The sequence below is a fragment of the Rhinoderma darwinii genome, chromosome 4 (genome assembly GCF_050947455.1).
Source record: "Rhinoderma darwinii isolate aRhiDar2 chromosome 4, aRhiDar2.hap1, whole genome shotgun sequence".
Taxonomy (NCBI): domain Eukaryota; kingdom Metazoa; phylum Chordata; class Amphibia; order Anura; family Rhinodermatidae; genus Rhinoderma; species Rhinoderma darwinii.
In genome coordinates, this window is record NC_134690.1 from 74,280,914 (window position 1) to 74,295,189 (window position 14,276).

General features: G+C 43.1%; 1 protein-coding gene across 2 annotated transcripts in view; it reads left to right on the plus strand.

The window, feature by feature from the left end:
* RYK (receptor like tyrosine kinase) overlaps nucleotides 1-14,276 on the plus strand; it is a 139,938-nt gene that overhangs the window by 111,885 nt on the left and 13,777 nt on the right. For both annotated transcript variants that reach the window (XM_075861198.1, XM_075861199.1), the window contains 3 exons: nucleotides 2,780-2,912; nucleotides 12,330-12,439; nucleotides 12,834-12,993. In XM_075861198.1, coding sequence (XP_075717313.1) covers nucleotides 2,780-2,912; nucleotides 12,330-12,439; nucleotides 12,834-12,993 — 403 coding nt within the window. The remainder of the gene's footprint in view (nucleotides 1-2,779; nucleotides 2,913-12,329; nucleotides 12,440-12,833; nucleotides 12,994-14,276) is intronic.

Below are 14,276 nucleotides of genomic sequence, written 5' to 3' on the forward strand. Positions count from 1 at the left end.
AAGCTCTGCCTGTATAGGTTATAGGTGGACCTGCTTGCTGCACACCTAGGTGCTGCCTGCAACTAAAGACAACCGTTTGAGAATTAGACCTTTTTTACATTGGCCCTCCAATTTCACAGGCTCAGAAGTAATTGGACAATGACTGATAAACGGTTTCATGGCCGGCTGCGGCTTGATTCCTCATTATTTCTTGACAAAATAAGGAAACAAAGGGTCTAAGGTTGATTCCAAGTGTCTAATTTGCATTTCGTAGCTGTTCATGGGAACTCTCAATATGCGGTCCAAGTAGGTCTCAATATAAGTGAAGAAGGCCATCATTAGGCTAAAAAAACTCAAAAGAAAATTGGCAGAGATGACAGAAACTTTAGAAGTGGCATTTTAGCAGTTTGGTATGTTCTTAAAAGGAAGGAATGCACTGGCGAGCAACACCAAAAGGCCTCGAATACATCTAAAGTGGATGATAACCGTAAGGAAACTCCTCTATCATCTAGCCAGGTCAACAACACTCTGGAGGAGATAGGCGAATGATTGTGAAAGTCTACAATAATGAGACTGCTTACTACGATCGCTCTTTTCCATACATTTCAATCATGTCGGCAGCACATCTCCCTGTTAACACAGGAAGATGTGCTGCGACAGCGATAATATTTTCGACTGCATAAACGATACAATCGGCCAATGAACGATTGTTTGCTCATTCATCGGCTGATTATTGCCCTGTGTAAACAGAGCACCAATCAGGAATGAGCGTTCTGTGAACGCTCGTTTGCATGATCATTGGCCCATGTAAAACGACCTTAACGCTCAAGAACAGAAAGGTCAGATTGGACTCCGCTAGAAAACGTCTACCAAAAAAAAAAAGCTGCTTAGTTCTGGAACAAGGTTCTTTGGACAGATGAAATAAAGATAAACTTGTACCTAAATGATAGTAAGAGAGCAGTATGGAGAAAGAAAGGAATGATCCAAAGCATACCACAAAACTTTGCAAACATGGTGGGGACAGTGTTATGTCATGGGCATGTATGGCTGCCAATGGAACTGGGTCACTGGTCTTTATTGATGATGTGAGTGCAGATCGAAGTAGCAGGATAAATTATGGCCTGTATAGGGTGAGACTTTCTGCTCAGATTCAGTCAAAAGCAGCAAAACTGATAGAACGGCGCTTCACAGTACAGATGGATAATAACCCAAAACATACTGCCAAAGCAAAGAAATGAAATGTTCTTCAATGGCCGAGTCAGTCACCTCACAGAATAAAAATTCTCGAGCATCTTTTCTTGGAACTCTGCGTTGTACCGTTTTTATGTTATTCCTCTTGGAAATGTATGGACAACTGGCCGTTCCCATTCCTATGCAGTCTGATAATGTCAGCACTCATTGGACAGTCAGGAAGTGTAGGGACATGCCCTATTGGCAAGGGTAACAACCCAGTTGTCTAAGGGTCCTTTTACACCGGCCAATATGGGCCATAAAAACTAGCATTGATCGAGATAACTCGATGATCGACGCTCATTTGCTCCTGTCACAAGGAGCTATGATTCGTAATGTATGGGGACGAGCGATCGTAATGCATTTCCATCATGTCGGTAGCAAATCTCCACAGGGAGATGTGCTGCAGACAACTATAATATTTTGTGAAGCATAAATGATACAATCAACGCTTGTTCATCGGCTGATTGTTGCCCTGTTTACACGTGGCAATGATCAGGAAGACTCTATTGCCTATTCATTGGTCTGTGTAAAAGGGCCTTTTGTTTTAAGGGTATGTTCACACGACAGCATCCGTAACGGCTGAAATTACGGGGATGTTTCAGCCTGAAAACATCCCCGTAATTTCAGCCGTAACGGCATGTGCAGGTGCTTGAACGCCGCGTCCATTACGGACGTAATTGGCGCTGCTTTTCATTGGAGTCAATGAATAACTGCTCCAATTACGGCCAAAGAAGTGACAGGTCACTTCTTTGACGCGGGCGTCTATTTACGCGCCGTCATTTGACAGCGGCGCGTATATTACGCCTCGTGTGAACAGACAAACGTTTGCCCATTGCTTTCAATGGGCAGATGTTTGTCAGCGCTTTTGAGGCGCTATTTTTGGACGTAATTCGGGGCAAAAACGCCCGAATTAGTGCGTGTGAACATACCCTAAGAAATGATTCTCTAGAATTGTCTTATGGAGTATTTACTAAAAGAACTATGGAGAATTGGCTTAAAGTGGAATTATCTCAAACATTTATGGTATATCCACCGGATATGCCATAAGTGTCTGATAGATGTGGGTGTCCGCTCTGGGAGCAGCACCCATATAGGAAACGGGTCACAAAACCACGGTGTGGTAGCGGCTGACCACCTATTCCACGCAGCGACTGAGTAAAGGTGGCCACGCTGCTCTCTCCATTCTATTCTATGGGAGTTACTGATACAGCTGAGCAAGAGCTGCTTAGCTGTTTCCAAAACTCCTATAGAACAAAATGGAGGGACCCGCTTGCATACGTGGTCACCTCTCCACTTAGTCTCTGCCTGGAATCAGCGGCTTCTTCACCCCCAAAAAAATAGTCTTAAGGACTCTGATGCAATTGAGTCCAATTATATGTGAGGGCCTCCTGAGACAGCGGGGACCCTACTGAGCCAAGGAGATAGCGCCACCTGTAGTTAGAGCTCCAATGATAATCTGTCCCTGATCTGGTGGGGGGGGGGGGTTTCTGGGCAATTGACACTTGCATTTTTCTAGGAAGAAATCTGGTATCTAAGCAACTAACTCTGCCTTTCCGTTTTTGTTTAGGAATCTTCTCCCCATTGGTCATGTCTGTATAGAGGATGGGGAAAAGCCGATGGTGCTGCTGCCTTTTATGAACTGGGGGAATCTGAAATTGTTCCTGCGGCAGTGTAAGCTGGTGGAGGCGAATAACCCACAGGTAACCACAACACTCACTAACAACTGTTAAAAATTGGCATGTTAATCCACTATATGCATCATAAGATTTCCCCTGACTATTACCTAAAAAATTACCAGTGAATATACACGATCTGGCCAAAACTATGTTGGCGCCCGGCCATCACACCTATATGAGCTTGTTGAACATCCCATTCCAAAACCATGGGGGTTAATATGAAGTTGGGCCCCTTTTTTTCCACTTTTTCCCACTCCCTTTTTCAGATTTCACTCTTCTGGGAAGGCTTTCCACAAGCTTTTGGGTATTGTCTGTGGGATTTGTTACCATTCAGCCAAAAGAGCACTTGTGAGGTCAGACACTGATATTGGCCGAGAAGGTCTGTTTCACAGTTTGCGTTCCAATTCCTCTCAAAGGTGTTTGATTTGTTGTGCTTTGTGCACATGGATGCAGTTCTGCTGGAACAGGAAAGGGCCTTCCCCAAACTCTTGCCACATAGTTGAAAGCATGCAATTGTCCAAAATGTCTTGGTGTACTGTAGCATTACAATTAACCTTCACTGGGGCCTAGGCCAACTCCTCAAGACCAGCCCCAGACCATTATCCCTCATTCATCAAATGTTACATTAGGCGCTTAGTGATTGATCACTCCACAAAACACGTTTCCACTCCAGCTTTCAGTGATCTTAGGATTGTGTGCAGCGACACACATTTCTTGAGCTGATGTCACTTCTAAAGGCAGTTTGGAACTCCGTAATGAGTGATGTAACACAGGATAGGCTATTTTTACACGCCATACACTTCAGCCCTTGGCGACTCCACACTGTCCGTTTCTGTGGTCTACCACTTCGTGGCTGAGATGTTACTCCTAGACATTTCCACTTCACAATAATAGCATTTACAGTTGATCGGGGAAGATCTCGCTAATCTGAAATTTCACAAACCTCTGGTGAAGGGGACATACTAGGACAGTGCCATGTTTTGAAATCACTGAGCTCTCCATACTACTAGCAGTAGTTTGTCTAGTGCTTGATTTTATGCAATAATTACCAGAGGTGTCCATATACTTTTGGTCATATATAGTGAAGTTCCTTTTACACAAGCCGATGATAGTGCAAACGAACACACTTTAGAGCGCTTATTCCCGATCATTACCCTGTGTAACCATGCTTGGCAATCAGCCGACAAGCAACCAAACGCTAGTTTTTCAGCTTGTAGCATCTTTTTTGCTGGCATTAAAATCATTGGTTTTCCGCAGAACATCTCCCCATTTAAACAGGCAAGTGCTACCGACAATAATGAAACAGTATGCGCCCAAATTATTCCACTAATAGTTTGTTCACATACAATACCGATGTTTGCTCTGTATAAATGGAGCTCAACAAAGAGCGCTGATTACTAAGCTATATCATCGGTCAGCGCTCGTTACGGGCAGGAAATCTGCCTGTGGAAAAGGACCTTAAAGGGGTAACTTCAGAATAGACCACTATCCACAGGATAGGTAATAATGGTCCGATTGCTGTGGGCCTCACAGATCACGATAACGGGGGTCTCGAACCCCCATTCCTCCTCACTAATCAACCACAGTGAGGAGGACGTGGAATTGAAGTAGCTGTCAAGCGTGTGCACTGCCGCTACTTTCAAAGTCTTAGAATGGCAGATGGCGCTCAGCTGTTTTCATCATTCCCATAGGCATTAAATGGAGCACAGGGTGCATGCTCGACCGCCGCTCTATTTCAGCTGCTCCTCCTCTGTGGGGTGGTGCAATAAGGAGGAATGTAGGAGCTTCATGACCCCCGTTCTCGTGATAGTTGGGGCCCCCAGCAAGCAGACCATTATCACCTATCCTGTGGATATGGTTGTCGATTCCAGTACTATCCTTAAGTTACTGCTCTAATTACTGACTCACTATGGCAGCTCCTGTCACTTAACTTTCCTAGACTCAAGTAATATCTGCCTGGTTATTGAGCAGTAAGGGGGTGGATGTGTATACGTGCAAATCTAGGCATCTTTATATTTTTCAGGAAACTGGGAAAGCTTGGTTTTCTCACCTGTGAATGCTGTGATTTATGGCAATATTGCTCACTCCGATATCCCCAAAACAGATTTTTTTTTTTTCCAACGGTTTAAACCACTTGCCGGAAGAGAAGAACTGAACAAAATCTATTTTCTGGTTTTGGTTTGATTTCCTAGCTAAAGTTGGCTCTCTTTCGACTTACGGTGAACTCCTCTCCACCGGCTTAGTGTTCTGTAGATGCAGTACTATATTCATCCAGTAGGGGCACGCATCGTGATTTGTAAAGTACCCTGCTAAATCTGTACTGAACTGCTTTATAAGCGACATCATGTTCAGTTCTAGGACCCGCTGAAGTCTTCTCTTGTTTCCGCGCAGTCTTGTGAAGCATGCTCTTAGAAGGGAATGTCATATGTCCAATACAATGTGCAAACAAGCAGGGTGTTTCCTGTACATTGTCAAGTATTACTATGTGGTCCATGTAGGTAAACATCACCAATAGTGCAGGAAATGGAGACTTTCCTGTGCTCACTGTAAATGCACCCTCTTGTCCTGACCATTACAGAGCGCTTCTCTTCTTCCACTGGAATGTAATGTACAGTAGTATCCCATATAAGAAAGGGGATGTACTGTATTATTGAGCAGGATGGTAGCATCAAACTATGGCCTGGGTTCTCTGTGTATGTTTTATAATTCGGCTTATCCATTCTATCACTATTAAAGACGACCCTTTACCTTTTGATGTGCTTACAAGTTTTCCTGCCTTGGTTTTTCGATCTGTCTGGTCCTATTTGCTCCTTTTCGGATGTTGGTATTAGAGGCACATTTCTCTGTCAATGGGGTTTTCCCCACAAAACACATGTATTCCCTATCAACAGGATAAGGGGATACATGTGTGATCGCTGGGATAGTCCTACGGTTACGAGATACGTGTGTTTTGTGGGGAAAACCCCTTTAATTGACAGAGAAATGTCATAGATTATTAGTCTCCAGGAAGTGATGTAGTACAGTCCTCAGACCAGAGACCTAGAAATGACGGAGAATACTCTGTATACATCTCTATGTATATAGTTACTATCCTGCCTTACCTAGACCTCCAGCATTACAATAGAGCTGTCATTAAATCCCACCCTCCTGCTTTCTGCTAAACCTGTCCCAGTCTACACAACAAAGCTAATGAGTGAGTTGCAGAAAACAGGAATGGGATATTTGTTGCCCCTACGTTCTACTGATCAGTGTGGGTGCCAGGGGTTGGACAAATGTCCAGAAAACACCTTTTACGCCTCTTGCACACGAGCGTTGTGCCACTCGGGCTGTTTTTGACGGCATCCGAGTGGCGCCCGATAGTCTTCACGGACCTATTCACTTTAGCGGTTGAATCGGATCCGTGAAAAATGGTCAGAGTCTCTGATCCGAGGAAAGCGAGAACATGTCCCATCTTTCCTCGGATCACTGACTGGACTCTGACGGCACATGCGTTCGTGTGCATGAGGCGTTAATGTTTTTACAAAGTGGCTTCACTTTTTATGTAGCTATACATGTTGATGGGGAAACATTTCCTAGATGGACATTATGGCTCCGGAAACTATTCCTATACTGACCAGCATGTCCAGTGGGGGTGACGGGTGACTGTCTGAACCAGGATCCAGTTCTGCTCTCGTGCTACAGAACTATAAATGGCATGATTTGGTCAGAATGTGCTGGTTTTCACTTTTCCTTCACACATGTTGCTGAGGTTTGGAGCTTATTATTTTTACATCTATTCTGAGAAAGCAAACAGGTTATCATGTTGTGCACAGGAAGCCGGCACTCTCGGTCACGCATTAGTAAGTTCAGCGGCGTGTCTGAGCAGGAATTTATAGAGTATGGATCACTCTCGCCGGGAACCTGAACAGGTTTTCTCCCTGTGGGCCTTCTCTTCTATTTGTATGACAGATTTTCCCAGATTATGAAACTGTTAACGTCACAAAACTTTTCCAAAAGCTTAACCCTTAAAGAACGTGTCAACGCGTAGATTAAGCGGTGTGATTCATTGTTTATCCCTTCTCTGATGGGCACTGCTATATTCGCAGGGAGCTAGGCACAGTACCTTCATTGGGACACTTCAAGAAAGGGGATTAGTATGTCCATTATTTTCGTTCTGTCTAATATACAATGTGTAACATTTACTTTTCTATTGTTCCATTTGTCAGTGCTTTCAACTTTCCTTCTCAATAAACTAACTATTGGACTTAAAAAGTGGTGAGGTGTAGTCTGGGCGTCTTCCCATCAGGGCATTCGGGCATAGGATGGTTTTGTCTTACTTGATTTCTCCTATACGCTGCTGCTGCATGGAAAACGATTAGCCAATAGGAACCTCCCTGGGTGAAATAGGTGGCTCTCAGATTAAAGGGGTTGTCTGCAACAAAACAACATAAATAACATACAGTGGAAAAATTCAGCACAGATTTCCAAATTTGTCACATATTCTATGCGATTAGTGAAATCCACAGCAAATTCTGCTTGTGGGTAACATGACTATTGGGTAGTCACAAATATTCAATACAAAGAGTGAAATAAAGTGCAAATCTGCAACACATAGTGCATTCTGTGAAATGTTTTCGCATTTGCACAGATTTTCTTTCTACCACGTGGAAATGGTGTTTATGAATAAAAATGTAAAAAAAACCACTAGCATTTTGCTGTATTTTGTTGCAGATATTTAATATGGCATTCTCAACAAAAATCAGCAGCAATTCCGCCATCTCTGAATGTACCCCAAAACTGGCCAGCAGCACATAAACCACCACATGTGATTCCACCATAAACAGGCAGGCTTGGCTGATCCCACCTAAACCGACAGGTTCGGACGACTTTTATCTGATATAAAGGGATAGCCAAATAAATATCTTTGTCAAACTTTAACCCCTTCCCCCTGCTTGCATTCTGGGCCGTAATGACAAAGCAATTTTTATCGTTTTTCCATCGTCACATTCGAAGAGCTATAACTACTCCATTTTTGCGTCTACATAGCTGCATAAGGTCTTGTTTTTTGCGTGACAAGTTTTTTTAAGAACACCATTTTGGAGTAGATGCGACTTTTTGATCACTTTTTATCACATTTTAAGTCCGGATTCACAGAAACCGGAAATTTTTTTGGGGTCTTTACGGACGCGGTGATACCAAATATGTGTAACTTTTTTGCTTTCTTTTGTTTTTTTAATAGTAAAGCATTTAGTAAGGGGAAAAAGCGGGGTTTCAATTTTTTTCCCACATTTTTTTTTTTTATTTAACTTTTTTACTAGTCCCTCTAGGGGACTTTAACATGCGATCCTCCGATCACATTTATAATACACTGCAATACTTTTGTATTGCAGTGTATTACTGCCAGTCCGTTTAAAACGGACAGGCATCTGCTAGGACATGCCTCTGGCATGACCTAGCAGGCATTCACTACAGGCAGACCTGGGGGCCTTTATTAGGCCCCCAGCTGCCATCAGAGACAGACACTCGGCGATCTGATTGTTGGTTGCCGTGGGATGAGAGGGAGCTCCCTCCCTCTCTCCAAAACCACTCAGATGCGGCGCTCGCTATTGAGCGCTGCATCTGAGGGGTTAAACAGGTGAAATCAATACTAATATCGCTCTCACCTGTTCGAGCAGGGACGCCCTTCGCTGCCTCTGAGAGCTGGGAGATTTAACAGCTCCCTGCTCTGCTTACTTATTCTGATGCAGCGCCGTGAAAAGGCCTATGCATCAGAATAAAGCCCACTAATGACTGGTGTGAAAAGGCTTATCACCGGTCATTAAGGGGTTAAAATTGATGGTGGTCATACCTGCAACGTGTACAGAAACACTTTTCACAGATCGTTACCATTTTCCTTGCCCCAGAAAATAACTGCCGTGGATAAATTTACATCCATTACAAAGAAGTGCTGAGCCGTCACCAGCTAAATAAATAACTTTCTCTTACATGCAGTGAACTTGGCGAATAAAATCTGAAGAACGGCATGTACATACCAATAAATTGAGGTTTTACAGGGTAGCGGACCCTTTTGAGTCGTATTAAGTAGAGTTTTATGTACTGGTGTGGGAGGGTGGGTGTGCTCCGCATCATCGGGCACATCGGTCAGGTCAGTCTTTGTTGGCATATAAAACCCACACACTCAGGACTGTTCTGTTCTACATGTTTACAATGGTCCTGGCAGGTTAATGTGTTGGTGGTTTTTGACGAGAGACATGCAGCCTTGAGATGTTCCTCATAAATGGTTGTCTGATACAAGGCATTCTTCGGGTACCGCAGTATAGGCATTTTATACCTGAACACCCACACATCTGGATATAGCAGTCGGACATTCTTTACTTTTCTCTAGACTTTCTTGCATACCGGTGCAGATCAAAATTTTTACCCCATCATTTTTTCAAATTGATTCTGCCTCTGAGGAATTTTCTGCATTAGACTCAAATCCGCTCCATTAATAATGTATATCCAGTCATCTTTAGCGATCAACTCTGTATAACATTAAGCTCAAGAATGTAAACCATTGAATGCGTTTACCCAGACGTTCTACAATAACAGTAGTTTTGCTGCAAGGGTTCGAGCGATGTGGGTGCTAGTCAGGGATGCCAATTGTCTGTCTGGGAGGATGAGTTTTGGACAGATTGTAGCTAAAACCTAAAGACGTTATTCCGTAGGTTTTAACACTTCTGTATCCTGATGGATTTCCGTGATGAAGAGTGGGTCTGAAGTGTGAGACTTCATCCATTGTATATTTTGCTGACATGCTTCCAGTGCCCTGTTCTGTCCAAAACAGGGAGGATCCCAAACTTGACCCTTGGTTATCTTGAAAAGCTGTGGAGTTGCCAGCTTACAAAGGAAAATGTGAACATGAGGATGTGAGAACCAGTCTCGGGAGATACCAGAGGAATGTGTGTATATTTTCATTACGATAATGTTCTTTAGCACTGCGGTATTGCTCCGTCTGGGTCATTCATGGAGCATTGACAATCTCGGGTAACAATTGTGTCCAATTCCCTCGGTGAGTTGGAGTAGCTATATTCTGAATTACTCGAGTATTCCGCTTTCAGTGGATAGCCTAATTGTTCCGAAGGAGTCGGTTACCTGCAGAAGGTAAAGCAGGTGGTTTACCATACACGTTCCCCATTGTGTTATTTTATGTAGGCTTGTGCTGTCAGACTTTCCCCCCACACCTTGCAATGCATTCACCTTGATCAGTGCTTTCGTTTCTATAACAATCGGTGTATCGGACTATAATATAACCTCATTCTTAGTGCACCCTTCTCTTCTCTTCATACCTTTTACCTGATTTTAGAGTCTCCCCCAAAGTGCGTAAAACCTTGTTTGGCCAGTCAATCCTATCTACTTTTTTTCTGAAGTGTGGTCCTGCAATGTTACTCCGTGTAACTTCGTGAGAAGCTTTGCATTGGTATATGTCAGTGCATCAATGCATGGGAAGGCTTGACCCGCAAGGATTGGTTTTAGTGGAAACTGTTTGAGAGCGAGAGAGACCTCTGCGTTACCTGCACGTTTCACCCTTTGCAATGCAACAGTTGAAATATTCTATGACTGTGATGTGTGGCACGTTCAGTTGCGCAGAGAAAGGTCTCCACTATATATGAGCATGTTTAAGAAGAAGCCCGTACAGGGAGGGAACTGCTCACTGCACTGCCTCCAAATCATACATGATGACCAAAACTTGTTTGATCATACTGGATGAGGCGGCCTTGCTTTTTAAGTTAAACCTAGGTAAAGATGCCACCGAAAAGCCAAACTTCATCTTTCTCTGCACATCCAATGTTGCTGTGCTGGTCAGTGCGGCCATGAGGGGGGTGTCCCGGCTGGAGGACAATGGGCCCACTCAGTTCTTGCCCAAGGGGCCTCTTTCCCTGAGTTAAATCGTTGTTACAAGGGTACCGGTAAACTTTTCAGTCTTCTCTATTTTAAGCTTTCTGCAAATCTCTTCCATAGAAGGCACAGTGTTCATTTCATCATTCTCCCCCTCTGATGTAAAGCTGTGCAACGGTTTAATTTGAATACCTTTTTGCTCTAAAATAACAATGTAAACTATCCCCCCCCCCCCCTTCACGCCTGAGAAAATATTCTTACTAGTGTAGACAAGTTGGTGTATAGTATCTCCGCTGTTTGACGTGCATGGCATGTAAGGTCTGTGCGCTCGCAGATTCCTCACCACAACTCCCAGAAAACAGACGTTTAATCAGAAAGTAAGGAGATCTCCCTACACAGTCCCATCATTCCTGGATAGATCTGCACAGACAGAACATGTGCCTGTACATAGTTTCTCCATCTTTGCCATAGACATTTTAATTAAAAAAAGTTCCCCTCCCTGCTGTATTTTTCTGTGAAATGTTGAAGTTCCTTGTACGGCTTTTACAGATGCTTTATTTTACAACCAAAAGCTCTCCCCACCATTGAGTTGGCCCCATGCAGCTGGATTTGGATTTATGGCAAAAAAAAAGTCCACATTCAGTTAGACCCCAAAACAATTTTTCCCAGGAGTGGCGCATACCGGTGTAGGACCCATCTTCCCATTCACACCAATTGAATCACTTGTAAAAGTGAGAGTGGAAACATCCAAGGGTCATGTAACTGTCACATTATAAGAGGCGGGCAAGCCAAATCCTGGGTGACCTTGTGAAGACGCACATTTGCACCAGGGCGGACGTATTCCTTTTATGTGGTCTTGGTAATAAATCATTAATTGTTTTGATGATTTAGTTAGATCTATAAAAAAAAAAATTAGGACTGCTCCTACCTTTTTCATGCTCACTGAGAATTAAGGTGGCCTAATACTTTCAATAGCTGTCCGCCAGACTCTTGTTCTGCCAATAGCTCTTCATAATGAACTCCCTCCATGCACGCACGCCCAGTTCTGCCGAACGCACATTTTTTTCAATGGGGAGAGGGGAGCAAGCCACCGCCAGAGGTTTATTTCCCCTGAGGAAAAATAATAAGCTAGCATTGAAGTTTATCATGCCCAATCCTTCAACATTCCCAGGTAGGGAGTCCCCCATACACGTTAGATGGTCGGCCAACAATCTAATGTTTATGGGGGCCTTTTGGTTTTTAAGAAAATATGACCCCATCCACCTATATAGTTTTATGTTTTTACGGCAAATATTACCTTGATCAAAATTACTCCATACCATATAAACAACAGTTGCCATAAAGTTTTGTTCTTAAATTAAAAAGAAGAATTTAGACAACATTTTTAAAATGTGACACTTGGGCCACCAGATCAGCTAGTCCGTACTTTGCAGCATTGATGATCCTTGGCCTGCTGATACACACACATCATGCACTTTATCTAGGGATTGGGGACCGTGCGGAGTTAGTGGTTGTCTGTTCTTTATTCTCTTGTCAGATTTTGGTATCCTCTACATTCCATTTTTTATGTTTCTTCTCCCTTAGGCTATTTCCCAGCAAGATCTTGTACACATGGCGATTCAGATAGCCTGCGGGATGAGTTACTTGGCCAGACGAGAAGTTATCCACAAAGACCTTGCTGCTAGAAATTGTGTGTAAGTGGTTAGCTTCTCAGAAATCTTCCAATCAGTAACTGGATTAGGATTACTACCTGGGATTATTCACAAGATGCACTTTTGGAAGAGTTTCTTTGACACTGTTCACACTGGTGTCAAGGCTTCAACTTCTGACATAGACTTATGCTTCAAGTCAGTAAACACCGCTAAAAGATCACATTGACTTTAATGTGATCTGTCACCGTCCAGTTTTTTTTAATGGACAGAGTAACAAAGTAGGCTAATCTATTCTGCTTGTCTAAACCACTGGAAACCTGATGGAACAGCACCTGATTATTGGGGAAAAATATATGCATGAAGTTAATAGAAATGTTGCTCTTCAGAATACATCTTCACAGGTTCTGTATATTGATGCTGGTTTCTTGTGTTTCAGAATTGATGAGTCTCTCCAGGTAAAGATTACAGATAATGCTCTATCACGAGACCTTTTCCCCATGGATTACCATTGTCTTGGTGACAATGAGAACCGACCGGTACGCTGGATGTCTCTTGAGAGTCTAGTAAACAAAGAGTTTTCCAGTGCTGGTGATGTGGTAAGTCCCTATTATGTTTTCTCAATAATAGTCTGAGTAATATATAGTTCAGTAGAGCCAGATATAGAAGCGGTTTTTTTAATAATAATTCTCACACACAATTTTCGCTTTTATAGAAGTTTTTTTTATTTTTTTTACCATTATTCTCCACTATTACTGGGGCTCTGCAGTCTTTACTCAATAAAAGCATCTCTGCGATCACTTCCTAGTAACTGTGTGCGCGCCTCTTCCTCATCTGTCAACAGGTTATTGTGTTTTGCTTTTTTAACCCCTTCGACATTTGTTGTATGTATACATCATGGAAAGCCAGTGCTTCCCGCATTTTGCCGTATCCATACGACAAATTCATTGCACTGGCTCAGCTGAGTTGGTGCCATAATCGCCGGATGTCAGCGGTGTATTACAGCTGACATCCAGCTCTAATGGTGGAGACCGAAATTAACTTCAATCCCCGCCATTAACCCCTTAAATGCAGCTGCATTTACGTTGTTTGCGGCTCCTCGGCACCCAAGCAATGAAATTGCCGGGGTTCCGGTGGCTGCAATGGCAACCGGAGGCCTAATACTGGCCACTTGGTCTGCCTAGCACGGAAGCTGTTCAGGCTCCGCCTGGAGGCGGGGCCTGAAAGGCTTTCGTAGCGACGGCAAGATAGCAGCGGCTCAGGAGTTTTTCCCTTATCAAGTCCTTTATTATTGAAAAAATAAATAAACCATACATATTAGGTATCGCCGCGACCGTAATGGCCTGAGCTATAAAAATATTGTTGTTTTTCCGTGAACAGCATAAAAAAAAAATACAACCTTTTTACAAAAGTAATTTTATTGTGCAAAAAGTTGTAAAGCATGAAGTGCTATAAATTGGGTATCGCCGGAATCGTATTGACCCGCAGAATAAAGTGAACTTGTAATTTATATGCATGTTGAACGCTGCATAAAAAACCCAAAGAACTGCAATTCTGGCATAGTTTTTTGGTTACCTTGCCGCCCAAAAAATAGGATAAAAAGTGATCAAAAAGTCGCATTTACCCCAAAATGGCATCAATAATGACTACAGCTCGTCCCGCAACAAAACAGCCCTCATACCACTGTGTCTATGAAATATAAAATTAGTGAAGGCTCCAATAAGTCAGGAAATAAAAAAAATATGCAGTTGTGCCGATCCAAGGGGAACATTCCTACCGTTTCAAGAGGCGATTTATCAAGGCCCTAAAATTAGGGAAACCGGAAGGGGAGGGCCCAAACATATCTGCTGGAAGCGAGGGCGCCCGTATTATACAAGGACAA